This window comes from Hippocampus guttulatus, chromosome 12 (genome assembly GCF_054856545.1).
Source record: "Hippocampus guttulatus isolate MCC_2025c chromosome 12, RoL_Hgut_1.0, whole genome shotgun sequence".
Classification (NCBI taxonomy): domain Eukaryota; kingdom Metazoa; phylum Chordata; class Actinopteri; order Syngnathiformes; family Syngnathidae; genus Hippocampus; species Hippocampus guttulatus.
Window position 1 is genome coordinate 6358126 of NC_141272.1, and position 19940 is coordinate 6378065.

Below are 19940 nucleotides of genomic sequence, written 5' to 3' on the forward strand. Positions count from 1 at the left end.
CGCCATTTAATTCAAGCGCGAGTGACTGTTTACTGTTACTGTAAATCCTCGCAGGTATTGGGTGCTCTCGTTGGATCAAAAACTTTGAAGGTCCTTGAATATTGGCTTGATTTGACACTGCACACCGCTAAATTATTCGGTTAGTCAGATTCAGTGGTTTCTAATCGCCAACACAACCACACGTTAGACTTCACAGTAAGACAGCGACATCAAGCGGCGACAAACCCAGTCATCCCATCCGAGTCCCACAGGAAAAAAAATACGTCCCAGACCATATTACTTTTATTTTTTATAAAAATCATGTCCTGCTCCATGTGAAAACAACTCCTACTCCCGCCCTGCTCCCATCTATCTTTATCTGTTGTTGTCAGATTTGGCTGGTGAATCACCGTTTTGCATAACAACCCGGCATCTGAACAACCTCAAACTCCACAGTGAGGAAGCCCTTTGAATTAAAGGTGAAATGTCTTCAGCAATCAAGAAGAGACCATTTGCATCGAATCATTTTTTATGGATTGCATGACATGCGTGCGCATTTATACAACATACAATATAGGCTACATAGACGATGTTCATTGATTTTTTTTTGTCATTGATTGGAATATTCTGTTTTTATGGGTGCCGTCTCTTGTTAAATAATGTTTGATAATTATGAGAAGTTATTAACATGATCAGTGTCCACATGGATGAATATAATCTATTATTAATAGCACATGATGAATGGTGTACTTTTATATGTGTACTTTGTAGATGTGTCTGTGCCTGACACTTTTGATGAATACATATATTTCTCGAACAATATTTTTTTGTAGTTTTGTAAAACCCTGTGTTAGTGCTTGGGAAATTCGAATGAATCTTATTGTGGAATGATAATTGTTGTGCATACGTATACATATGTTTAAGTCTCCGAAACAGAAATGTGGACAGCATATTTTTTAATATTTAATTCTCTTTGTCTATGACTTCCATTTTTTTAAGTCAAATGAGTAGAACTTCAATTCCCATCAGTCGTGGCGTTTACTTCCGTCCAAAACAAAAGCATTCATGTCCGCATATACTGTAACGTAAATCTTCAAAAGTCTATGGACTTACCGTAAATATTATAAGTTTATAACATTAAAAATGACATTTGCGTATGGTATTGCGTAGCTACAGGCAAGTCACAGTATTTCCGAGTTCTCGCGGGATATCACGTTTCCGGAAAGTACAGGCGAGCTCTATCCATGGTTCTGCTATTGTAAGTACAACCTGTGTTACCTGTAATAAGGGAAACATTTGACACCGACATGTTACTGCATATACAATAACACTACGTTCACATGGAGAGTTTCTCTACCGATATGCGCCTGCAGTTCACTGTTTCATTTTGGCTTGTATAGTGCTATTTATTATACAAAAGTATTGGTTTGCGACGTAAAAAAAAATACAACATTAACATATTTACGCGCTCATAAATATCATCTATGTCTTTTTTGTCGTTATCAAGATGGCTGAGCAGAAAGAGCCCTGCACCGATATCCGAGAACGACATACGCTGCTGCAGGTATCAAACTCACATGCACTTCAGTTGCTGGGTGTTCTGAGGTCTTTTCGGGAGCGAGGCCTTTTATTTGATTTCACCATAAAAGTCCAGGAACACAGTTTCCCCTGTCATCGCTGTGTTCTTGCAGCATGCAGCGATTTCTTCAGGTCTTGATCTCTTTCTACCTGTACATTTGTGCTGAAAATTTAATGTACGATGGGGTTCTATCTGTTGTGTAACCTTTGTCTTTTTAGGGCCATGTTTGAGGCGGCTATGCGAGAATGTGATGATGGTTCAGTAACACTGTGTAACCAGTCTCTGGCTGTGGTGGACTCCTTCCTGGATTTTGCCTACTCTGGCGAGATTCTTATTACAGAAGGAAATGTAGACTCACTGTTTCAGCTTGCCTCCTTTTTGCAGGTAGAAACACACGTCTCTGCAGCCACAGATCACCTATTCCAGTTTCATTCCTCTCAAATGTGTATCTACAGCTCTGAAGACTAAGTGAACAATCCAATAACTATATTCGATAACATGACATAATTGGTGTTGTTGTGTCTTCAGGTGTCAGTTCTGTTCAGAGCCTGCAGCGACTTCTTGTTAGGAATGATAGATCTTGGTAACTGCCTGTCACTGTTGGCCCTCGCTGAAGCGTATGGCTCAGACTCCCTCCTCCAAAGTGCCATGGACTTTGTGGTTCAAAACTTCCACGACCTTTCCAACACCCAAGACTTCCTGGACATGCAGGTGCCAGCTGATCATAAACCCACTCTCACCCTGACCTTTCCAGTACACCAAATTTAAGCGCTAATCATCACCCAATACTAATTGTACTCGACCCATCCAGAACCTTCCCTCAACCTTAACTCAAACCCTAACACTAACACCTAACTCTGACTTTAACCAATTTATTCAATGATTTGCAGAGAATTCATGCACAAGTAAACAATTGCCATTCTAATGGAAGCTTCTAAAAACAGTTCTAATCATTATAGGTGAATGTGTTGGAGGAATGCCTCAGGTCAGATGCCCTCTGTGTGCCCAGTGAGGAGGCTGTGGTCATGTCACTTCTAAAATGGATCCACCGAGACATTCCGGGAAGACAGAAGCTGCTACCTGCATTGTTATCTCTGACGAGACTTCACCAGCTACCACAACATGCACTTGAGCTACGGGTATTTAGTTTTTATGTTTGTTGATGTTCTCCTTTCCGTTTAATGCTGCTCATTATGCCTTTTTGCCTCTCGCGGTCAAATACGTAGATTAAATTTATTTTCAATTTATTCAAAATTAAATATATCTTATTTTTCATCCATCCATCTCACTTGCCAGCTCCATGGCCATTTCCTGCCTGGCAGAGTTCATGGTGTACTCAGTTATACCTGACACATGCCAACTGGCATAATGGCATACAAAACAATGTGAATGAAATGTAAACGTTTCCTTCCCTAAATGTATTCTTTTCTTGTCTCTAAGACTCTTCATGACTCAGATCTGCTTAGCGGCAATCATTCCTGTATGGCTCTGATCTCAGCGGCTCAAAATAGACAGAGTCAGCACTGTGGCCTATTCACCGATGCCAGGCCTGCCACCACACAAAGCTACATTTACATCCACAAGACGGAGGAGAACGGAGAGATCCGACACTCTTTCTGCTACTGCCTGGAAACAGACCAGTGGAAGGAGCTTGGAATGGACCAGGGGGACGGAATGAGCACAGTGCCAGACCTGCCCGGCTCCCACCTGACTAGCTATGCTGAGAAGGTATGTGATGACTGGAATTGGAAATGCGCACTGCCACACAACAGAATTTAATTAAATCCAATAATTAGTCTGCAGTACTTTTATCTGGAAAATATGTTGAGCACTGAGCAACAAAGTTGTTATTTTTAGCTGCAATTTATCTTCTTTTGACAGGGTTATAAACTGCACAGATACCGCAGACATGATGCATGGTCAAACTTTACAACTCACAGTAGACTAGCAAGCAGATGCATTTTGCTGGTAATTTCAAACTTGCCAGCTCCATGTTGCCTGGTAGAGTTCATGGTGTACTCAGCTATACTTGACACAAGCAAAGTGGCATAATGGCATACAAAAAATGTGAGTGAAATGTAAATGTTTCCTTCCCTTCTTCTCTCTATTGCCCACAAGATGTTTATCACTGGAGGTTGCCGTGGAAACTGTTTCCGGGCAGTACGAATCCACGTGGCAGAGCCTTTCCATGATGCTACCGATGAGGTTTGGTGCTTCTCTCCTGTAACTAGAACCTGCACACCGGCTCCAGCGATGCCCAGACCCCGAACCATGCACACAGCAGTGGTCTGTATGGACCGAGTTTATGTCATTGGGGGGCGGACGAAGGGATCCACAGGGGCTTCTCCCAGTCTACTAGAGGTGCTTTTACATACTTTTTTGTATGAGTGTGTCTAACTATGAGATCCATGTTAGAGCATTTGTTGGCAGTACAACACGTTATATGCTCAGGTGGAGTATTATAACCCATTGGCCAAGAGCTGGTTTTCAGTCAGTCCACTGCCGACTGCAATCTTCTATCCTGAGGCCAGTGCTTGTGGCAGCATTATCTACACTTTGGGATCAGAGGTGGAGATAACAGACTCCTTCAATCCCTCACTGGACTGTTTCTTTAGCTATGATGCCCAACAAGACCAGTGGTGCCGCCTGGTGGCAGAATTTGGCCAGTTTTTCCATGCGACGCTAGTCAAGGCCGTGTCAATTAATAAAACACTGCACCTCTGTGACCTGTCCACTTACAAGGTAGGACTTACTGTGTTTGATGTAAGTTTTCCTTGATCACACATAACACATGTGTTTCGTCCTGCAGGTGTTCAGTTTCTGCCCACAGACATGTGTGTGGAAGGGCGAGGGATCATTCGAGTGTGCAGGGTTCAACGCTGGAGTAGTTGGTACAAGAGAGAAAATTTACATCTTAGGTGGAGACTATTCCCCTGATGAGATTACAGATGAAGTCCAGGTAAAATCGAGGATTGTTCATATGCAGATGGTCAAACTGGTCTGGTCGCATTTTCGTAAAGATATGAAATAGGGTTCAGGGGCCTTGTAAATGTGTCTGTTTTATGGGGATAGAGTGTATCCATTCACTATGAATGATTGTTGTTCAACATAGGTGTACCATAGTGACAGGAGTCAATGGGAGGAAGTGACGCCCATGCCCAGAGCCCTGACTGAATTCCACTGCCAGCTCATCAGCTTTAACAGGCACACAAACCCATGGAGAGACATAGAATGATGCACACAGGTGGCAAGCAGACTCTACAATCTTGTAAAAAGCAAAGTGATCAATGATGTGGAAGCAAATTGTAACTAACTAACTAACTCATTAACAACACATCCACTCCCAAAGATCATCTTCCCACTTTACCATAAACAAACAACCATTCACACTCACATTCACACTTATGGACAAATTAGTCTTCGGTGAACCAAAAATGCATATTTTTGGAATGTGGGCGCCATATTATCTGGAAAAAAAAACCAATACAAACAAGGAGAGAACATGCAAATTCCACATAGGACAGCTGGAGCCCGGATTTGAACCCCCAACCACAGAGGTGGAAAGCCAATATGCTAATCACTCATCAACCAGGCTCTCATAGGAGACCTCATTGTATATAAATATATCTGACCCAAATGTAAAATGAGAAAGCTATACAATGGAATAAATCTGTGATGTTTTATCCTGTGTGCCCTGCGAGTGCTCTTGGAAAGTTTCTTCTAACTGCAATTTTTCCTCACTTAATCAACAAAATAGCAATAGATGGACCACCTTTTTAATATGGCATTTTATTTTTTTAAGTCTCACAGTGCCTGGAAGGAATACTTCTTTGTGCAAAAGTGCTGGAGTCAATCAAATAGATCATTTATTCTGCAAGAAGTCAGCAATAATTTACAAGTTGGATTCTTTTTGTAATCTGACACACAAATCACTGAAAACAAAACTGAATAGCAAACAGATTCAGACATAACAGCATGTGTGAGTGTATAAATTGTCATCTCTTCATTGATGACATTACATTGTTTGCAAACAGACACCGCGGTGATTTGCACACTGTAAAAGAAGAACACCAGATGCCTGTTTGGTTTCTGGATTTTTGTTAACCTTCCCCTTTGTTCTGGAAATCCCCTTTTGGGTTTTCATACCTGAGAAAGGTATCTTACAAACTCTGAAGGCATCTTACAATCGCAGAATAGTTTATCTTTGATATGGGAACTGCATCAAAATCACAGCGTTTCCAGAGATGAAAACACGACATCTGAAATCTGATCTAAAATAGTAGCAGACACCATGCAAATTCCATCAAATGTCTCCCATCTCCTTCGACAGGGGATGGGAGGAATGCTTATGCTCCACATTGTTAGTCCTGATATGTTTTTACCAGCAGCCACATCAAGAGAACGGTGATTAAGACGATCATGAAGTTGAGGAAGAGTTCCTGCGCCGAGCGATCCATGGCAGCTCCCTAAACAGGCAGGGTAGGAGACAGTGTCGAGGAGGCAGCAGCTGGTGAAGGAGGTACACGGAGCTGGGATGGCAAAAAGGAAGATTTGGAGGCGAAGTTTTGCCGTCCAATTCCACACCTGAGAGAAGCAAAGAAACTAATTTGCATGGAAAGTATAATGCAAGGCAAGCTTTAGTTATTCAGTGCATTTCATACACACAGTAACTCAATTTACATAATAAAGAGTAGTCCATGTAAAAGCATTTACAAACAACAGAACTAACGGCATCTAAAAACAACGTACAGGAATTAAAGGTACAGTTGCTTCTTATAAGAGTGTATGCAAGAGTGCTATATCAATATACTGTAGACTATCATAAATCATGGTCGCCAACTTATCACGTTTAACAAATCCAGATAAAATGTACTTGACCTCACAAGAAAAAAAAATCAACATACAGTATTTTCAGTTTCTTCAGTCCTCAAGTGGATCATTACCTTTTCTCTCTTTGATCTCACTCAACAGGAGTTATGTGCTCCAGTAGAGTGTTTGCTTGTCTTGATTTCCAAAAGTGCTGCTTGTCTATAGTATGGAAATGTCTACCTGACCACTTAAATTTTCTTCTCTCTGTGTCTATCTTCAGCTTTCTGCCCTCACCGGGGGCCGGGCCTACCCCTAAAGTAGTCAACCTCGGTGGACCGCCCATGGTTCACATGCAAACAAAATGATGTCACCCGCACTTTTAAGCGAGCATCCAATCATGTGTTTTATTCTCCACAATCTGGGCCACTAGAGTCTCCCCTACCCATAACCATATGAGAGCCTCACTCTCTCTCTGTCTGAGTTATTTATAACACGTTATTGCAGATACGAGGTGGATTACAATTGCTCCAAATACAATGCATGCATCGTCTCATGGATAGAAGAATGTGTAACAGTATCGGGGTGGGGGGCGGGGTGGGGGGGGCACAAGATGAATAATGCAGTCAGCTATTCAAAATGTAACATTCGAGGCTAGGATGCAAGCCCAAGTGAAGCTACTGTTCGTCACGATGACAAGATGGCCACACTTTCACTCCACAGTGTTGTTCTTATAATGCTGGAACTGCAATATGAAATGTGAACAGTGCACAAAACGGTTCAAACATACATGGTCATAAAAAATATATTTGGGTGTTCTTTCCATAATAACGGTAAGTCAGAGAATTTTGAAACACTAAGGAAACCAAAGTAATTGAGCCCTGCAAATTACTTTTGTGTTTTGAGTACCTCCTCGATTCTTTTTGCCTTGAACTTGTCGTGATCAACATGGTTAAAACATGTTCCATTGTATTTCACTAACTGCTGTCCATTGTCCTAATTTAGTTGTTGTAGCTTCGATATCGATAAAAGGTCATTAAACAGTTTCATTTGAACTGACATCAGAACCTGATTATGTTGTCGAACAACTTCTAGACATCAACATTGCTGACATCAGGCCAAATGCAGAATAGGCCTTTTTCAGGAGACCGTTTGAGGAGAGAGTTTGCTCAACGGTAAACATGCATCGTCATCGAGAGCAAGCTATTTTCACCATTTCAGATTGGTCAATATTTTGTAAGCATGGACTGAACAATAGTATAGCTTTTTGAAAAATGCAATGGTCAGTGTATATGCAATGGTCAAACAATTGTTGTGTCTGAAATATTTGAGCATTTGGGTCTATTATAGATCCAACACCCCCCCCCCCCCCAAAAAAAAAACTGATTGGACAGATCATTTTGAAATAAGGACGTGGGATGCATGGTTGTGTGTGACCCATTACAAAAAAAAGAAAAAGAAACAATTCCTGACCTTTAAAGTTTATTTTTTTTAAAACGTACATTGTGATGACAAGTGATCCTCCGATGGTTTGTTTGTTTTCCACTTCTGTATTTCTCCTCTTCTGTGCCATGGTGATCCCAAGACAGAATCTGACCGTCAGCCAGCAATCCTCCGTGCTCATCTCACACTTGACAGCTGCTAAGATTGGCATTATCTCCAAACTGGTGCTAAACCCCATGACACACACACCTTCTGTGCACACGTCGGGGTCACGGTAGGACAAAGTGTGTTTGAGTAGGCCTATCTCGAACCTTTCCATCACAGGGCATTCCCGAGAGATCGCGCGGATCAAAATGGCTGCCATAAGTGTCATTCTATCGCCTACATTTCAGCCAATGTTGGACAAGTAGCTGTTTGAATCAGGGATTCCCATTGTTATGAGATCCGGTGCGGCTGTGGTTGGATATAAAACAGGCTGAAGTGTGCAGACAGGATCGACCACAGAGCAACTTGACAACTGTGTATGTGTGCATGTGTGTTCGATAAAAAAGTGCAGGCGGGGTTACCTTCTGAAACAGAAGAGACAGAAGTGTCATCGGCACCTCAGAGACACCATTCCATATGTTCTGGGACATGCTCTATAAGTACATGTGTGACAAATACGTGCATGTACAGTATTTCATATGTTTATACGAGACACCACATACACAGCAAACGGCTTCAAGAATTAACATAACCGATCATCAAAAAAATGAATTAAAACAGAAGAGAAAGAAATGAGGGAAAAAAGCTGGACTGGCTCTTGTCAAGAAAAGAGCTGAACTGTAAAAGCATTCCAAAATTTCCATTGTTCCTTTTTTTTTTTTAATTTTAAAAATTATCTGGAATTTTGTAACATACAATTCAATACATCTTTATTTATATGGCACCTTCACAACAGCTCCAGCTGTAACAAAGCATTTTACAAAACAGTTCACATAAAATAACATAATAATCATATAGGCATAACATTTAAATATAGAAGCTGATTCTCTAAGCAGCAAAAGTATTTATTGCTGTACAAGAGGGAGTTGTTGAGTTTGCTACAGTACACACATATTAATGACTACTGAATAAATAGTTTGCTCATCTAAACATAAATTGAATGGGAAAGACACATGGGGAAAAAAATACACCCATGATTTGATTACAGAAATACATCACTGAATGTTTGCTGTTATTTCCGTATGTGCTAATTACACCTGAATGTAGACCAATAAATTTTGAGCAATGAAAAATTTAATGAGCCTTCAGCTGCCCACCTTTGAAGGGTCTTAAATGTTTCGACAAAGGCAGCTGTGACTGGACAAGAGACAGGAATTCACCCAGCTAAAGGCCAAGCTGACAACAACCATGTACGTTTAACAAAGATTCGAAACTCTCATTTGCATCATGTTATATTCCCAAATGGTTTGTTTTTTGTCTTTGCTGACTCCTGGTCGATACAATTCTACTCCTTTACTTAACATTCATGACAGTTAAAAAAAAAAGAAGAAATCTTTCCTATTTAAAGTGTATTTTAAATACGGATTGTTTTCAAATTGAATTTCAAGTTATTTTTACCAGCACCAAGTTTTACGACTGCAATTCGCCCTAGCCAATACTGCCTTTGAGATCCACTGCTTTAATAACATTCATACTTTCATAAAGCACCTTAAACAAAGTTGTCATCTGATTTTGCTTTGTACAAAAATGAACCCAGACGCTTTAGATTGATTTCATCTCCTTTATCTTGCTGTTTCATCACCTCTTTTTTTTTTTTTTAATGATTCATCTTCCTCCAAATACAGTACAGGTTTGTCAGTTAACATCCAATCTCTTTGGACTAGTAAAGAACCACTGTTTTAAAAACGCAGATCTGGTTTCTCCATATACTCATACTCATATCCATCCTGCAGTCCCCAGCTAATTAGAATACAAAGATGCCTTTGGCAAGGGTTTGGTGACTGGCTCCCAGCCTTGCATTTCAAAGAGTGATTGCATGCCTCAGCGTAGACAAACCGTCCCACTAAAGTTCTCAATGTTTCCCTCCTCAGTTGCTGTGTTGAAGGTCAAAGAATCGTTTGATACTCAACTTTAAAGCAAATATGAGCAAGGGGACCTTAACATAACATTTCAAAAAGTTTCTGAACACATTTAGACAACAGAACATACAGTGCAATCACCAAAATGAATACAATGTGGAATTCAACAGAACTATCTGGGAAAATATGCTTTGAAGGCTCATAAAAAATGATGTCAACAAATCTTTTGAGACACGGTGTTATCACATTTGAGGAAGACCGCTATTCAAGTCTAGGTACTTTTCTACCTGCTGCACTCACTCAACAATATGTCGACAATGATAGAAGAATAAGAATAGAATGTCCAACATAGAGTGAGCTCGGTGTATCAAATGCAACTTTCATTCTCCCTCCTGCTCCACAATCAGCATAATTGGCAGATGTCATTAAATTGTGAATGTTTTTTAGTTCTGATGATGATGAATATGATGATAATGATGATGATGATTGTCTCCCAGTTAATAGTGATTAACTTATTTTACACTTATATTACAGTTTAAAATGTTAGAATGATACATTATATGTAAGGGTTTTACAGCATCACAGAACAGACTGTATAGTCGACTTTGAAAGTTTGACTTTAGTTTGACCCTGCTACCCAGTGGCCTTACTGCATATTGTTGTTAGTATTTTTGATGTAGAAACAGATCATTCTCTGTTCATAAAAACGAGATAGTTTCAAGGGCTTTAAAAATAGATGCAGCTGAGTGTCGTTATCATGTAGGGAGGCTCAGTCATGCGCTTCCCCTTCTGACCAGCTGTTGTTTTGTAGACTAAACTGACGGCACAGGGCTCCCATTGGCAAACCCAGCCTGGTGCTGCAATTACAGTACTTAGATGACTAAAGACAGGTGATTCCTACATCACACACGCACGCACACACACACACACACACACACACACACACACACACGCACACACACACACACACACACACACACACACACACACACACACACACACTTCTAAAGCATGTTATTGCCACAAGGACGCACATCCGCAATGGTTTGTGTAAACCAGCAAACACAAAGAGTTACAGAAACAGATTCATAAGTGGAGACAAGCTATGCTGGAATTCAGACCCACCACAGGCATGCACCCATTTATCACCGAAACAATTCAAGGGCCTGCTAAACTGTTAATGGCTTCTTTGGCAAAGGCTCCAGGCCAGGAGAGTCACCCTATAGAGTTACATTTTATCCAACAGTATCAAGTTAGCGATGACGAGAGAATGATCCCTGGAGCATTTTTGCCAATCTTTTGAAGGAAGATTAAGGAGGCATTAAGTATGGCATTGCCATCATTGTTGGGGCCATATTTAACATGGCCACAAGTGAAAGCAGGTTTGCACACATTGTGTACCTCTACTTTGTTTTGTTAACAGTACGGTTGAAGCCTCTGTGTACGCTGATCAACCACTTGCACAACGTATTTAGAACTGCACTGCAGCTTCTGGATTCATAAAGATAATAATGCTGAGCTTTGAATGATTCATCTATCCATTTTCTTTCAAACTCATTCTCATTGGGGTTCCAGGTGCACTGGACCTGATATGCCAACTTATTTTGGGCAAAAGGCGGGGTAGACCCGATGGAAATTTACTCTTCAATGAACCTAAGATGCATGTTTTGGGAAAGTAGGTGGAAACATGCACAGAAATCCCATGAAAGCACAGTGAGAACATGCAAATTCCACACAGCAAGGCCAGAGCCTGCATTCAAATCCCCAACCTTTGAACTGTGAGGTGGATGTGCCAAACAACCACTCATTATAAATGAATGAACCAGACTCATATTCATTTAAGATGTTGCCCTGAGATTATTAAAAATGTGCCATGAGATTATATTTACACAGATGGAATAAATCCTTCATGTGAGGCTAAGCGGTTCAGATAACGGATGGCTGTAGAGACAGAGTACACCCTGGACCTTTTGCCAGGTAATTGCAAGTCACATATAGTGTAGGCCAGGGGTCACCGACCTGTTAACTGAGAGCAACTTCTTGGGTACTGATTAATGTGAAGGGCGACCAGTTTGATCAACACTTCTGAAATAACACAGTTGCTCAAGTTACTTTTCCGTAATGTTGCTTATGTGTCATCCTTGATAAAAATAAAGACAAAAATCATGATTCATGAATACTTTTCACTATAATTAGGAAGTAGGTCAGTATTAACATGTAACACTTGAAATAAATAAATCAACATCAGCCAGTTGTTCATATTCTCAAAAGACCACTTCTACAATCTTCATAAAAAAATCACTGTCCCATCGCCGGTGAGCCCTTTTTAGAACGCGTGGTCCAAGGGCACCACTTTGGTGACCCCTGCTGTAGACAAACTGCATTCCATTTCACACTCACGTTGACGCCAATCGAAAAGAGTCCTCAGAGACTCTTAACATGCATTTTTTGGGGGGGATGTTGGAGGAAGTTTGGAGTTTTGATTCAAACACGAACCTGGTGTGAAGCAGATATGTTAATATAATAATAAACATGCGTGAAAACCTGTAACCATTGTAAATAGCACAGCCACCTTATGTATGCATAAGATGCATATATGCAACTTATATTTATACTGTGTACAGTTCTTTTTCTGAAACATTTCTTTATTTTGTGCATGCAACACTTTGTTTTTTTTCTTATCTACCCCCCCCCCCCCCCCGCCCCCAATTTTGCTGCTGTAGACTGCAAATTTCCCCAGTGAGGGACAAATAAATGTTATCTTCTCTTAATTCACCGTGCTGCCCATTATACAGTACAGATTAAAATGTACATTATTATTATTATTATTATTATAATTATTATTATTTGTAGTAGCAGTAGTACAGTATGACGTTTTTCTGCTTCAAATTCTGTAATCCGAACTCACTCCAGGAACCTACAGTCCCGCTTCGATGTTTCTCCCGGACAAATCTAAATAGACGCTCAATGGAGGTAATTGTGGAAAAAAATACGAAGGTTTGCCGAATGGGCAAACTTGACAAGAAACTTCTCCGTAAACAGATTAAATCCAGTCACACTTTGCTGAAACACGAAGGAATCAGTACTAGGTCGGAAACCACTAAGGTAACGCGTAAAATTATTGTTATTCTTGTTACTGTTACTATTAATCACAAGAGGTGGAAGCTATCGTACGGAGACTACATGTATTCTGGACAATTCGTTTTTGGGGGGTCGCATTCAAATAGATTTCGCCGTGAATGGAAAAAAAAACAATGTTTAATTTGTTACGTACGTATTAGTGTTTATGTGTATATATTTTTGTATGATGTATAGATTTATGTCTTATGTGCTGTATATTTTGCCAACGAGGGAAAAAAATCCAGTTTGTTTTTACGATTATTTGGTCATGGTTTTTAATCATGATTTTTAAAATCTGTAACACGAAGCACCTCAGAGAAGCTAAGAAATGGAATACAGCGTCATCTGTGTTGTCCTCTGGCTGTGTGGGAAATATTAGGATGACTTCTGTACAGTATGATGTTATTGTTTCAAACATTGCAATAAAAATGTATCCGTGTGTGTGCTCTGCAGAGTTTGGTGGTAGCTAATGGTGGCCTCGGGAATGGTGTCACGAGGGAGGTGCTGTCTGCTCTGCTCAAAGAGATGGGAGAGGTGGAAAGCCTCGTCATGCCCCCTCACAAGCCCTATGCTTTTGTCACATATGGGTAAGATTGATAATAGACCCAAAGTGTGAACCTATTTGCCTTCTTAAATGCTTACTCTTCATGCAGATCTGAGGAGAATGCCCGGAAAGCTCACATCCACCTGAACGGTCAAACACTTAGGTGTGGAGCAGAGAATCGTGTGACTCTCTACCTCAGCTTTGTTGGCTCAGGTACTGCAGTATTTTTGCCATCTGACTAGGTTTTAGGATGTGAGGGTTGAGATGATTTGAATTGTATTGTGCACAAAACTAAGCTAAATTGGCAATGATTGTTGGAAACATTCTTGTCTGCTTCCGTGTTACTGCTGTCTTTGTCCGTCATTCCAATCAACGTTTCTGTGTATGTTTACAGTGCCGTGTGAGCAACAGGCTTGTGTGACTTTGCCAGTTGGACTAGTGTTGGTTGAGGATTTTGTTTCTCTAGAGGAAGAAGCTTTACTGCTTGCTGCCATTGACTGGTCATCCACTCGTGATGCTGTCACTGGTAAGGAGGAGCCATGTGATGTGTAAAAGTGACTGAAGCTTACATATTAAGAAGGTTGAGTTTGTGAATTTTGCCATCAACCTCAATGTTAATCCAAAGTGAAGCCTTCAAAGTGTCAACACAGTATATTCCTTGGTGCTTGTTGACTTTCATCTTGCCTTCATTTCAAAAACAAGGATTCACTTCTGAAATAATTTCTGGAGAATCCAATTTGTTCCAGAACCAAATCTTTATGAACTGGACAGGCAATGTTTGAAGTCACTTTGGGCGAGAGGCGGGGTGCACCCCGAACTGGAATATTTTCCATCTCGTGCTGTTTTATAGTTATTACGATTATTCAGTTCTGAAGTGTAATAGGTGTGTTAATATAAACATGTTACAAAATAAATTAATTTATGTATTTATGGTTATAGTCACATTTTTACTTTTTGATGCAAGGTGATGGTTTAAATTTTGGGGAAGCAAAGTATCTTGTAATTTAACTGCATTTATTACGACACACTGTATGTACATTTTTTTTTTACTGATTTGCCAACTCAAATCTAATACTGTATTGCTGTAGCACAAAGAGCTCTGAAGCACAGAAGAGTCAAACATTTCGGCTTTGAATTTCGCTATGACAATAACAATGTGGACAAAGACAAGCCATTACCTGGAGGTAAGATAAGTTGTATTTAACTATAAGTGTAATTTGAATTCACACTCCTTCACCTCTATAATTAATAGGAAAATGAATGTTGAATGTGTGTGTGTGCGCGTGCGCGTGCGCGTGCGTGTCTAGGTCTTCCCGAAGAGTGTCAGCCTGTACTGGAAAGAATTATGGAGAATGGACATACAAAGTTCATGCCCGACCAGCTGACTGTGAACCAATATGAGTCTGGACAGGGTTTGTTACTGCTTTTATACACATTTTACAGCATCATAGCCACTTGTACGCTTGTACGTCAACGAATAGACCCATTAAGGAAAAGAAATGCCATTGTAATATGAAAAAGGCGCAGCTATATTATGAGAAGGTATATTAGTCACACATGTAAAGGTGTTTATCCGTAATAGGCGATCTGTCGGGGTTCTTTTGTTTCCTGTCTTCGTTTTTAATTGATTCTTTTATTGTTTTTTTTTTGTTGTTGTATTAATCATTTTTGCTCAATATACAGCATTTGGCATACAGCGGTGGTTGTTTTAAATTGCTCTATAAATACAGTTGAGTTGAGTTAAATGTTTTATTCTTACCACAAGGTGGCAGCACAGCCTTTGCATACGTGGAGGAAGTTTGTTTTCTCTTCATTCTTTCGTAGAAAGTTAGACTCTGTGCAAACATGGGATATTTAAAAAAAGGATTCAGCTCACAAGCAAACTTTGGTTTTCAATATGTACATGAAGTAGCATTTAAAAACATGGTGATTTGTCACATTTGTAGGTATCCCTCCTCACGTGGATACCCACTCTGCCTTTGAGGACACCATCCTTTCACTAAGCCTGGGGGCGAAGGTATTCAGTTACTTTTACTAACCTCAACCCTCTCTCATCAATGAAGTTACCAAATTTTTGCAAAGACGTATGATGCAGTTGAGTCTTAGACAGCACATTGAAGGAGACAGTCTGCAAAATTGACTTTTTAATTGTGCCAGGGTGCTGAGAGGTAGGAAGATGCCGAGCCAAGAGAAGAGGTCACAGTAACGGCCTGGCTCAAGTCATCCATCTAATTATTTGTGCCAAAGAGGCCTAATCTTACAGGCACTTGAAAATTGTTTCATCTCCCGGTAATTTTCAATCTTATTGTGAATGTGCTAGTGTGCACATGTGTGTGTATGTGCTTGTGTGTGAGCGACTTTGTAGGAGAGTGTCTTCAGCTGTTGTTTCATGGAGCAGTCTGATTCATTTGCTGGTGTTCCATTAACACATCTCCTCGTGCACCCATACGCACTGGTGCTGTCTTCACAAAAAAACAATGTACCTGCTGTCAGAAGTTGTGCAGGATGCAGGTGGAAATGGTGTCGGTGTAATTTCCCTCAAGAGTTCACGCTGTTCAGCTCTGGAAAGGGAAGGAAACATTAGGATTCAACACTGACTCTCATGTTGATGCTTCTGTTCAATGTGGAAGTGAGCACTGCTGTGCCTCTCCTTTCTTTTGTCAGTGATAATTTGGGGTAAGGAATTGGTATCATAGCAGTCCATCCTGATCAACAGGATGTTACTTAGTCCCATTGAGGTGACTGAACAAAATGCTTCGGCTCATTTTCTTTTGTTTACAGACATGCAGTAACAACATCCCGAGCTGTCTTATTGTTATCGGTGGTGATCTTTTATGGTGTCTGTGTCTCCCCTGACAGACTTTGATGGAGTTTCGCCATCCCGACGGCCGTGTAGTAAGTGTTGCTTTGCCAGCACGAAGCCTCTTGGTGATGCAAGGAGAGAGCCGTTACCTCTGGACACACGGGTGAGTTCACTGCAAGGCAGCCATTTTCACTGGTAAGATTTAATTGGTCATAAACATCTTGTCGATTTCTCAGAGGGCAGAATGTGCTTCTCCCATTGCCATTATGTGGAAAGAAAGAAAATACAGGATGCACACTAACCTTCATGATGTTTTTTAAAAAACAGAATCACTCCTCGTAAATTTGACATGGTGCCCGCCTGCGACCCACAATGCTCACCTTCTACAACATGTAACCTGAGTGCCGGCAACCAACTCACCTTGACCAAAAGACTCACTCGAACGTCTTTCACTTTCCGCAAGATTAGACATGAACCTTGCTGCTGTGGTGAGCCCCATTCAAGTGCACAACGACATGATACTTTTCTAAATATCCCACATCTGCTGCACAGTAATATTAGTACAAAAGATAGTCTCTTGGCTATTGTTCAATGTAAAATTTTAATTTCCTGATTGTTTTGTTATCCATTACTTGAATTGCAGAAAATGTTCTGAAACAAGATGCACTGCCACACATCCTAATGTACAGTATCAAGCATACATTTCTAGTGGATGATACAATACAAAGAGTGCAAAGTAAAATAGAAGATGAAAGACAGATGGCAAAAATGAATAAACACTGTTGATTTCCAATTTGCTTTTCTCAAATCTGATTTTTTTTTCTTCTCTTGCCACATATTACAGCTTTTCCCTCCGCATGTGATAGTCAAGTAGCTTCCTCTCCACCATCTCCCCCCGTACTTCCTCGAGGCCATGGTGATGCAGCCCGTCTGGAGGAGGAGTACGTTCACCGGGTTTATGACACAATCGCCCCTCACTTCAGCAGCACAAGACACTCCCCTTGGCCACGTGTGTGCCACTTCCTGTCCTCGCTCTCTCCTGGAAATGTGTTGGCCGATGTTGGCTGTGGAAATGGAAAGTATTTGGGTGTCAACCCAGAGGTCATTAGTGTGAGTTATTTGTCGTACTATTATGATCTTATTCTTTGTCTTGTGTGACCATATTGTCACATTTTTGATCTCGTTAATAGTTAATGGATGCATGCACAGCTGAGATTTTTTTTTTATATGAGACAAATCCTCATCTGCATTGGCAAATTAAATCTATTGAACTTCCAGATGTTGCATGTTTTTAATTTTTAAAAGTACCGGTTGTAGTTAACCTTTGTGCTGAGTGTTTATCAGGTCCCCTATAAAGTTCTGAGGTTTGGTGTTCAAATTTAGGCCCTCCTATGTGGATCTTGCATGTTCTTCCTGTGCTTGTGACAGTTTTCCAGCTTCTTTCCAAATTCTAAAAACATGCATTATTGGTTCATTGAAAAATAAAAATCGCCCAGTCGGTGGGAATGTGTGTGAGCGTGACTAGCTGTTGAAACTAGTGCTTTTAACGATAATGTTAAAAAAAATGTGACTTTTGCAGTTTTTGAAACTTTATTTTTTTTAAACAGAGATCATAAGAGTATTATGTGTTTGTCTTTCATATACCAGGTGGGCTGCGACCGGAGCAGAGCGCTCGTCCAAATCTGTGCTGAGCGAGGTTTCCAAGCACTTGTTTCCGATGCCCTCTGTGTCCCACTTCGAACAGCTACTTGTGACGCCTGTATCTCTATTGCCGTCATACACCACTTTTCCACACCAGTATGTATAGTAAAAAACACACACATTTACACTAAAAAGAAGATGGTAATAGTGATATATACCATCTGACCAAAATGTATTGCCAAATTGTGGACAATTCTATACTTTCAAGTTTTGGGGCTAGCTTGGGGAAAGGTTTTAGCAAGACCATGCCGCAGTTCCACAAGTTAGGTCCAAATGCATGCTTTTTGGAGGAGGAGTTTGGTGTCACACAACTTGACTGCTCTTATCCAGTATTAATGACCTGTGACTCCTTATTTTTTCACTTTGTTTTCGTTCACTTCCTGTCGGTGTGAAGAAGTGAATCTTTGTTCAGATAGTATGCTTACATTGCCAGGTTCTGTTTTCCATGCCCTTTTTGTAAAATAAGCTCGTTTAACTGTTGCATTTAGATCAAACCAACCATTATTTAATGTAGTCTGAGCCTGATCCTGATCGAGTAGTCTTGACTCTGATCGAGACCACACGGCTAGTCATTTCATTGGAAATAAAGACGAAAGATTCAATTGTTCTTATAACCCAAGGGCCTGTTTTTCTTGAATGTTCATAAAAAAATGTTTCTGAATTATTTTGTCATAGGAGCGTCGCTTGGCAGCTGTGAAGGAGTTGGTGAGACTTTTGAAACCTGGGGGTCATGCTCTCATCTACGTCTGGGCTTTTGAGCAAGAGTACAAGCAGCAGAAGTCCAAGTATCTCAAAGACCACAACCCGAGAAACAACGCAGCCAAGGACAACCCCGAGCCTCACGGAAAATCCAGTGTCTTTGCCGGAAGCAACCCTGAAGATAACAAGAAAAGGCCTTCAGATAATTGCAAAGTGACTGATGACAAACTTAGTGTTCATATTAATCGCACAGCCTTCAACTCTCGGGACCTTCTTGTTCCATGGCATCTGAAAGAGGGGAAAGGAGAAAAAAGAAGGGAGGGCGACTCAGGAGAGGGTGTCTTCCACCGTTATTACCACGTGTTCCAGCAGGGTGAGCTGGAACAACTGTGTGTGGAGGTGGAGGGAGTCAAAGTGCAGACTAGCTACTATGACCAGGGTAACTGGTGTGTTATTTTAGAGAAGGACTCCAGAGGTTGAAGCCCATTCAAGGATCAAAATTTGTGGAAAAGAATGCAATATAAGCTAAGGTGCAATCAAAGATTGCAACAGTGAACAACACTCACAGTGCAGAACTCTGCAGTAGTTAAAATGTTAACAAAAGTGGAAATAAAATTTGTGGCGTACCATTTTGGATTGGATTGGATTGGATAAGCTTTATTGTCAAATGTACTGTATGTGTTACATACAGCACAGATGAAATTTCTCCCCTCTCAACATAAAACGAGGAGCCGCTGCGGGTGTCCTTTTTATTTTTTTTACTGTTTGATTATGAGGCATAACTCACCTGTATTTATAGAGCATGTGTCCTTATCCTTTTGAGGTAATTAGAATAAATGTAGGATGATACAAGAACGCTTGAGAGTAAAAACCTCAAGCCAATGCTTCACTATTGTTATCAGTGAAATGGATTGATATTTTGTCCTATGCTGAAGCATTCTGTCAGAAATTTGTAACTGCAATAAATTGCATCAATAGACGTAGAGCAACGCAAATGTGAAAAGATTCACTGAGAATGAATTCAACCTGTAATTATGCAGTGTAAAAAATGGAGCTACTTAAAGAGAATTAAAATGCATACAGGCGAGACGTTTAATAATAGAAATAAAATAAACTCACAAGGTTGAAAATTTTTAGGATAACAAGACTTGAGAAAATAATTTGAAAAGAAAACAGCCTCAAATTCATTTTGCTATTGTTGAC

General features: G+C 40.4%; 3 protein-coding genes across 5 annotated transcripts; 2 read left to right on the top strand and 1 right to left on the bottom strand.

Moving 5' to 3' along the window:
- Positions 1–1019: 1019 nt before the first annotated feature.
- kbtbd3 (kelch repeat and BTB (POZ) domain containing 3) lies at positions 1020–5241 on the top strand. 3 transcript variants are annotated; one of them, XM_086126061.1, is made up of 10 exons: positions 1020–1237; positions 1487–1689; positions 1777–1942; positions 2087–2269; positions 2518–2697; positions 2999–3286; positions 3677–3919; positions 4010–4300; positions 4368–4517; positions 4671–5241. In XM_086126061.1, the coding sequence occupies exons 1-10, from the start codon at positions 1136–1138 to the stop codon at positions 4791–4793; spliced, it is 1929 nt and encodes a 642-aa protein (XP_085982187.1). In that variant the 5' UTR covers positions 1020–1135; the 3' UTR covers positions 4794–5241. The 3 variants fall into 3 exon arrangements, with proteins under 3 accessions (XP_085982187.1, XP_085982189.1, XP_085982188.1); XM_086126062.1 differs by having other exon boundaries at positions 1083–1237; positions 1487–1543; XM_086126063.1 differs by lacking the exon at positions 1777–1942 and having other exon boundaries at positions 1487–1543.
- A 161-nt stretch (positions 5242–5402) lies between these two features.
- sln (sarcolipin) lies at positions 5403–6677 on the bottom strand. The gene is made up of 2 exons (XM_086126064.1): positions 6502–6677; positions 5403–6142 (listed from the first exon to the last, which is right to left on the bottom strand). Exon 2 carries the CDS (start codon positions 6013–6015, stop codon positions 5920–5922), a length of 96 nt encoding a protein of 31 aa, XP_085982190.1. The 5' UTR covers positions 6016–6142; positions 6502–6677; the 3' UTR covers positions 5403–5919.
- A 6160-nt stretch (positions 6678–12837) lies between these two features.
- Positions 12838–19371, top strand: alkbh8 (alkB homolog 8, tRNA methyltransferase). Its single transcript, XM_086126395.1, has 12 exons — positions 12838–12975; positions 13444–13577; positions 13644–13747; positions 13929–14060; positions 14623–14718; positions 14842–14946; positions 15481–15551; positions 16394–16500; positions 16665–16825; positions 17182–17447; positions 17985–18134; positions 18714–19371. Exons 1-12 carry the CDS (start codon positions 12838–12840, stop codon positions 19215–19217), a joined length of 1968 nt encoding a protein of 655 aa, XP_085982521.1. The 3' UTR covers positions 19218–19371.
- The last annotated feature ends 569 nt before the right edge of the window (positions 19372–19940 follow it).

What these genes read in the sequence shown, in the direction of transcription:
- kbtbd3 (XM_086126061.1), top strand. Translation starts at nt 1,136, where the DNA reads ATGGTATTGCGTAGCTACAGGCAAGTCACAGTATTTCCGAGTTCTCGC. An exon ending in CTTCTCCCAGTCTACTAGAG is followed by an intron (nt 3,920 to 4,009) that starts GTGCTTTTACAT and finishes TTATATGCTCAG; the next exon opens with GTGGAGTATTATAACCCATT. An exon ending in AGATTACAGATGAAGTCCAG is followed by an intron (nt 4,518 to 4,670) that starts GTAAAATCGAGG and finishes TGTTCAACATAG; the next exon opens with GTGTACCATAGTGACAGGAG.
- sln (XM_086126064.1), bottom strand. Translation starts at nt 6,015, where the DNA reads ATGGATCGCTCGGCGCAGGAACTCTTCCTCAACTTCATGATCGTCTTA.
- alkbh8 (XM_086126395.1), top strand. Translation starts at nt 12,838, where the DNA reads ATGGAGGTAATTGTGGAAAAAAATACGAAGGTTTGCCGAATGGGCAAA. An exon ending in CACTCGTGATGCTGTCACTG is followed by an intron (nt 14,061 to 14,622) that starts GTAAGGAGGAGC and finishes GTATTGCTGTAG; the next exon opens with CACAAAGAGCTCTGAAGCAC. An exon ending in CGTTACCTCTGGACACACGG is followed by an intron (nt 16,501 to 16,664) that starts GTGAGTTCACTG and finishes TTTAAAAAACAG; the next exon opens with AATCACTCCTCGTAAATTTG.